Source organism: Eurypyga helias, unplaced genomic scaffold (assembly GCF_000690775.1).
Source record: "Eurypyga helias isolate BGI_N326 unplaced genomic scaffold, ASM69077v1 scaffold3033, whole genome shotgun sequence".
Lineage (NCBI taxonomy): Eukaryota > Metazoa > Chordata > Aves > Eurypygiformes > Eurypygidae > Eurypyga > Eurypyga helias.
This window is the reverse complement of record NW_010239032.1, coordinates 8,021-15,141: the sequence shown is the minus strand read 5'-3', so window position 1 is coordinate 15,141 and position 7,121 is coordinate 8,021. Positions and strand designations below refer to the sequence as shown.

The 7,121-nt window shown below is 45.9% G+C and overlaps 1 protein-coding gene across 1 annotated transcript in view; it reads right to left on the bottom strand.

The window, feature by feature from the left end:
* Positions 1-488: 488 nt before the first annotated feature.
* RNF20 (ring finger protein 20, E3 ubiquitin protein ligase) overlaps positions 489-7,121 on the bottom strand; it is a 12,534-nt gene continuing 5,901 nt past the window's right edge. The window contains exons 9-15 of the mRNA XM_010148000.1: positions 5,875-6,054; positions 5,544-5,679; positions 4,750-4,871; positions 4,015-4,418; positions 3,319-3,436; positions 1,659-1,808; positions 489-737 (exon numbers count right to left, since the gene is read on the bottom strand). Coding sequence (XP_010146302.1) covers positions 489-737; positions 1,659-1,808; positions 3,319-3,436; positions 4,015-4,418; positions 4,750-4,871; positions 5,544-5,679; positions 5,875-6,054 — 1,359 coding nt within the window. The remainder of the gene's footprint in view (positions 738-1,658; positions 1,809-3,318; positions 3,437-4,014; positions 4,419-4,749; positions 4,872-5,543; positions 5,680-5,874; positions 6,055-7,121) is intronic.

The window sequence follows — 7,121 nt, the reverse complement described above, 5'->3', positions numbered from 1 at the left end:
TTTTCCTCCAACACTCCTCCTCCACCGGGGGAGGAGGGAGGAGGTGAGCGAGCGACTGCGTGGTATTTACTGCTGGCCCACGATAAACCATGACAGGTAGGGATGCAGTTAATTCCCTTCACAGCAGCTCAAACAGTGCTGTATTTTGGAACTGCAACCAAAACACCGTCAGTAACATGCTACTGATTTAGCTATTGCTGCACAGTACTTACACTTACTTTGTCTTCCCAAGTCACCGCTATGCATGATGAAGCCCTTTCCTGGAAATCCTAGTATCTTCCTGCCACGGGAAGTAGCGAAGAAATTCCTTGTTTGCTTTGCCTGTACGCACAGCTTTCCCTTAATGACTGAACTGGCTTTATCTCAACCCACCAGTTTTCTCACTTTTGCCCTTCTGATTCTTCCCCCACCCCACTGTAAGGGAACAAGCAAGCAGCCATGTGGAGCTTAGCTGCCTCGCAGAGTTAACCCACACCTCCACCTTCCCATCAGTTCTGTTGTACTCTCTCCTTCTTCCAGGTTACCTGGGTCTTCAGTGTCAAAACTTGGTCTGCCAGCTCCTCCTTCTCCTCTTTCAGCAGCTTGTGGATCTGGTTGGACTTGATGCGTTCTGACATCAGCTTGAAGTTGGCATCATCCTTCTCCCGCAACTGCTGCATCAGGCGGATGTTCTGCTCCTGCATGTCTTCAAAGGCTTGGCCTGTGACATCCATTTCCGACAGCAGGGCTTCCTCCTCCTGCAGAAGAATCACAGGCTGTTGCAAAACTGTCTCCTACAATGTCCCTGAACACTTTACTTAGGGACACAAAACCTAGCACTGATGAAGGAAGAAGTCTCAGTATCAGAGAACAGCATCTCCACAGTAACCAGAAAAAAGCACTCCCTAGAGGTCTGCACCACAGCAGAGACGTCCTGAATTACAATGTGTAGAAAGGAGACGGTCATCTCCACAAGCATTCACAGACTGTGGATTGTCTGCTGACAACAGTCAGTTGTGGCACAGTAGTTGCCAGAGCTGGGCAGAAACCGCTTCCCAGCTTCAGGCAGCTAGCCAAACAGCCATCATATACACTGGGCCAAGAATGCTACATGTGGACAACAGCTTCCAACCAACAGGCTGATAAGCCCCTTAAACTCACTGAGGCCACTTCAGCATTAAAGGATAAAGATAGAATAGTTCTGTACTATAAGAAAAATAATCTAAATTCTAAAAGAACATCAAGTCACTGGCTTGCCTTTCCCCTGTCGAGCTGGTTTTGCTCTATAATCATTAGATTAAATCCTTTTTTGTGGAAAAAGGTATGTGCATGGTACTGTGGCAAATACACAACTGCACAGATAGTACCTGTAAAGAAAAATTACCACTTCACCCCCTAGAGGCTGATCCAGCCATCTCTCCTCTGCTCTTCACCAAGGCTACAAACAATTAAACACTCCCCACTACAAGCTTTGTGACACCCTGGTGTTGCGGGGGTTGGTTTGGTGGTGTTTTGGCTGGTTGGGGGTTTTTTCCCCTCTCTGATAAACAGGGAAAAAACATCTCTGGCACATACAGAGACACAAATTCCTCCTCTGCGGTGATCTTCCTGGTTGCAACCTGAAGGCAGTTGCTTCCCAGGTGCTCCAGGCAAGACAGAACTCCTCACAAGCTTCTCACCTGCTTAGCCATGGCGAGTTTCTTCTGTAAATACTCAATTTGTTCCTCCACTGCTCGGATCTTGCGGAGAGCATCCTCATCAGCCATCTTTTTACTCTCCTTTTTCTCTTTGTCCTCCAGTTCTTTCACCCTCTGCCTCAGTTCTTCCAGCTACAGTAAGGATAAAACAAATTACACTAAACACAAGAATGCAGCCTGAACATTTTTAAGAGCCTGTTTTCCCCAGTTATCTAAAACTGCCTTCAAAGCAAGGGAAAAGAAAACCCATTTCCTCCTGGCAGGACAGTGTATTACTGGCAGATGGACATGGTCTGCAAGCCTAAGATCTTGATTTTATTACTCTGAAAATTCCATAGCATCTTTTATCAGAGTAGGAACATTATTCCCTACTCTGTATGTAAGGGTGTGTGGGCAGAGTGCAACCTCTTCTTTAAAGGCATTTGGCCAAGGTCCTTTTTCAACGCAAAAAGTCATAATAAGAAAAGGAGGAAGCCATAAACAAAACCTACAGAGACACAACCCTGACAAACAAATGATAAGGCAGGCAGTGGTGAGAACCAAACCTGGTCAGTCACACTCACTGACAAGAGCATGAGAATGTTTATTCCAGCAAGGTTATCTGACTGAGGATCCTGTCAGCTGGGAAACTAAGGGACAGAAGGGGGCAGGAGGAGACAAGAAACAAAATATAGAGACACCGTCCTGACAAAACAAACATGGAGACAAGAAAAAACCTCCCCAGTCACAACAGCTGATAGGAACAACTTCTGGTAAAACCAATCTGGACTTCACTACTGGTAAGACTGTAAACCAGAGGTGGATTCTGGACTGGGAGGGCTGTGGTAATCAGTAAGAGCTGTACAATCCCAGAAGGGAATAGTAGGAGAAAGGAGAGCAAGGATGAACAAACTGGGGTTAGACAGAGAAGGATATGAAAAGAGCTGGTCATGTGTAAAATGAGGGCAGTCACTACACTTGCCTGGCTCAGCCCTGCTCATGATCATCGCAGCCTGTTCCACCTTCTTGTATCTTCTCATTAAATGTTTTCATAACCACCTCTGTGTAATGTCTGTCCCATGTATATGTGTGCTGCATGGAGTAAGTGCTAGCTGCAGGCGAGACCTGTATGTGAAGAATTTAAGAGGGCCCGGAGTCACAGGGGTACCAGACACACAGAGGGGCCGTGCTGGTACTTGAGGGACCTGCGAATGCATCTGTGTTTCAGAACCTGGAAAGTGTTGTGCATGTGTCTGCACTAGTGACCTTCTATCTCTACCAGCTGAAGGGGAGGAAGGGGACTTCCCTTTCTGTGCTTATTTTTGAAGTCCTAGATGTACATGCAGTTGAAGACAGCACCTTGCATGTGGTAGTGTGACTGGCGTGTCAGTGTCCTCTGTGTATGTCTCTGGGATGTGTGCTCAGCTTCACAATGGGCTGCATCTGCAACTGAGAAAGCAGCAGCCACGTCCCTCAGTCTGGGCAAAGGTATCATCCCTTCCCAGAGGAAGATATCCCAAAATCTCCCTGTTCATCTCCAATCCCTCTTAAGTGACAAAGAAGAACAGTCTCCAGTTCTGAAGACAAAACCAACACAGTTCAGGTGCAAGAGTATCCAAAAAGAAGTTTGAAGTAACATATTGAAGAGAGAAATGAGATTTACCTCAGCTTTTGCCTTCTTCTCAGCTGCCATCAGCTGCACTTTGTCTCTCTGCTCTTTGGGAGCAGAGCGGTACATATCTAGCAACAGTTTCATCTCCTTCTGGCTCTCCTGGGCCTTCCTGGAGACAAAGAGAGACAACTGTGAGAACACAGCAGGAAAGCATGAGTCAGAGCAATATCCTCTTCCCACATGGCATGCACATGGATACATCCTTGGCTCACCTCACCCTGCTAATGTAAAACAGCCAAGGAGTATAGGCTGGAGGCTGAAAAGAAACATGCTCAGGCACACATGGGTTGAAAAGCCAAGAGAAGAGGGGTGGGGAGGAAACACATACCCTAACAGTAAGCAACAAAAAGTCCAGCTCTACTTTGGTACTGATCCAAGACAGGGAAGAGTCCTGTGCCTTCTATTAATAACCTGCTGCTGTAAGGTCTTACACAATTGTTATGATAGCAACAAATAAAGGTGCCTTGACCCACACTATGAAGTATTTGGTTTGGTAGTTCATGCTTTAGGCTGTCCTAGGAGAAATGATACTACATTGTCCAAATCACAATCAATCAGATATAGAGGATGCCAGGAACCTCTCACTTCTGTGAAGCTAATCTTGTAAGAGCGAGCTATAAGTCATCTCACACAAACACCACAGCTTGGGTAGTATTCAAGCAGGAAAGGGCGGGAGAAAACCCTTACTTGAGCTCAGCCTTCAGCTGCTTGATCACTTCAGCCTCCTTCTTTCTTCCGTCTTCATGCTTCCCTTTCTCTTTCTCTTTGGTCTCTCTCTCCTTCTCAGATTCTTTCTGCTTCTGCTTTTCCCGCTCTCGCTCCTTCTCCTTTTCTTTCTCCTTCTCTCGTTCTCTTTCCTTCTCCTTTTCCTTCTCTCGTTCCCTCTCCCGCTCCCTCTCCCGTCTCTCACGCTCTCGTTCCTCTTCATCTCGCCTGGCCTTCATTTCATTAACATCTTCAGAAGCAACCTTGGGGGCAGACACTTGGGCAGAAGGATCATCAGGTTCCTGCTTGATCTCTGGAGGTTCCTCCTTTGTGTCTTCAGTGCTGGACTGGGACTGTAAGAGAGCACTACCGCTGCGAGAGCGGATCTGTTGTGGAACAGCAAGAAAGACGACAGGTAAGAAAACAACCCATTCACCTCTTTGCCAAAAATTTACCTTATCCTCTCCCTGGTCTTCCCAGATCCATGCCCACATGCCCCCCCTCCATAATTGCTACTGCTTTCCATCAAGCACTGTACAGCTACAACAAAAGACCACTCATTTGGTAACTGCAGCCAGTGGAGTGTAGAGTTCCACTGAAAAATGCATTGCAGCCTGCATGCTGCAACAGAAAGATTGGTATTACAGGCAAGAGTGACAGCATTCCCCCTTCTCCTGAGTACTTTCTGCTCTTTCCTGGCATTTCCTGCTCTGATACCTTGCTCAAGTCAGACTGGGCCTCTCTCAGTTTGCGCTTGTATCTTAACACCTCTCCCTTCAGCTGGTGGTTGTGATTTTGGAGGCTGCTGATGAGATGACGCATCTCCCGGTTAATTGGGCCTACAAAAACAGAAACACAACCGTAACAAACCACATTTTTGCCAGCATTCTGCAAGGACTTTCATGGAGATGGAGAACAAGCTAGGTGACAACGACAAAGAACCAAAATACAACTATTACACTATTATCATTCTGCCATGCAACAGAGCAATGCAACAGATTTGCAGAACCAAGTCGTGCCAGTTTTATGTGCAGCTGTAAGTTCTTGCAAATTTCCAGCCCTATTTTTCCCTTAACATTACTTTCCCCCCCATGTTCCTACGGGAAATGTGTCACGTGACAAAAAAAATCTCTACTCTCTAATGCTACCTTACAAAAAAACTTATTTCCTGTGATGAAATCTGAAAGTTATGGGTTTCCTATCAAGGTTGTCATTACAGACTTGTAAATTAATCCCCTCAAAAGTAATCTTTAATAATGCAAAATACTGTCATAAACATAATTATTAATAAAATGTATGTATTCTGCAACACCTAAAAGGAAGAGAGATAAACAGGAACTGGCCTCCCATAAAACACGTAAAGAGAGCTTTATTTTTTGATGGAGACCTGCCAGAACAAGTATTTAACAGTAACAACGAATCAAACCAGGTGTTTTACTGCAGTGCAGCCTCTAATGGGTACTGGGTGGGGGGAGCTGTTTGTTTCTAAGCACAGCAGAAAAACTCTGTACCTGCTTGTTCGTTGGCAGCAAGCGTCTGTTCAAACTCTATCCTCAACATCTCGTATTCTTTGCGGACTTGGGCCAGGGTGTCCTCTAGCTGAATCACCTCTGTGCGCAGTTTCTTGTGAAGGCTGACCTCGTCTCTCTGAGGAGCAAGAAGGGGATAGAACTTAGTACTGTGACCCCCGAGTATCTCTCACCTCATCCACATAACGTACCAGAACAGATGAATTACTGCCAGGAAGATAAATTTCCTGAGAATTCCCAGAGCCACCCAGACCCAGCCGTGATGGTCAATGGGATGATAATGTTCCCCAGTCTGATGGAACAGAGGCACTACCTCGATCAGTTCAACCTGGCGCTGGTGTGTGGTACGGGTGCCATGAAGCAGAGTGCGGGCCTCATCAAGATGTGCCTTCAGCTGGAGACTCTCATTATACAAAACAGAAAACTGGGACTGCATGCAGCGATATTCTGGGGTCTCCTTCACTGCCTCTTCCACTGCTCGTCGCAGCTCAACCTGGTCAGGACACAAGAAAATGCCACAGAAAGAAAAATCATCTCCTCACCTACAGTATCTATTTTGCACAATAGAAGAACAGTGAATCAAGCTGCTACAAGCAGAGACAAAAGTAGAACTTAACAACATCGCTGTGAGGTAGACACAAATGATACACTTCAGCATCAGTTTTAAAAGCATGTACGCACTCGGCAGTTTCTCTTGCACAGTCACATGACGATAGTTTTTTTCCTTGGATTCTTCAACAGTTTCTCTCAAAGATATGAACTTGGAAAACACAATATACCTTTTCAGTGAATTCACTGTAAACCTATAATCACCTAAACCAATAAAAATGGACACAGTAAAGTATGACAGAAGACTTGAGAAAATACATGAGCAAGTAGGCATCGTGGTAGCTTTTTACCAGTAAGAGACACCATGACTGAAACAAAGAGAAATGAGAAAGCAGAAGTTTCCTAAAAAAAAAAAAAAAGCCAACAGCTGTGACTACCAGCAAGAGTCACACATATACATACATACTGTGTAATACTAATTAAAAGGAAAGGAAAAGTTGTAAGCCAAATGGTATTTTCTCTCAAACCAAAGTCATGTGAAAAAGCAGAACGGAAAGGTGCCTCAAAACAATTTCTGGAATCTCACCTCTGAAACTTAAGTTCTGGTATTTCTTATAACAGGCTAATAGTCTGCTTGGGTTTGATCGGCAAGGTTTTGCTAGCAGGGGGGCTACAGGGGTGGCTTCTGTGAAACGCTGCTGGAAGCCTCCCTGTGTCCAACCGAGCCAATGGCCCACCGGAGCCAAGACCAAACCTGTCAGCAACAGTGCCTCTGGGATAATGTGTTTAACGCTGTGCAGGAGTGGTGGGGAGGGGGAGAAATCACAGGCAGAAAGAGATCAAGATGTGAGAGAAACAGCTCTGCACACACCAAGGTCAGTGAGAAGAAGGGGGATGAGGTGTTCCAGGCACCGGAGCAGAGATTCTCCTTTAGCCCGTGGTGCAGACCATGGTGAGACCAGCTGTGCCCTGCAGCCACAGAGGGTCGCAGAGAGCAGAGCGCCATCTGCA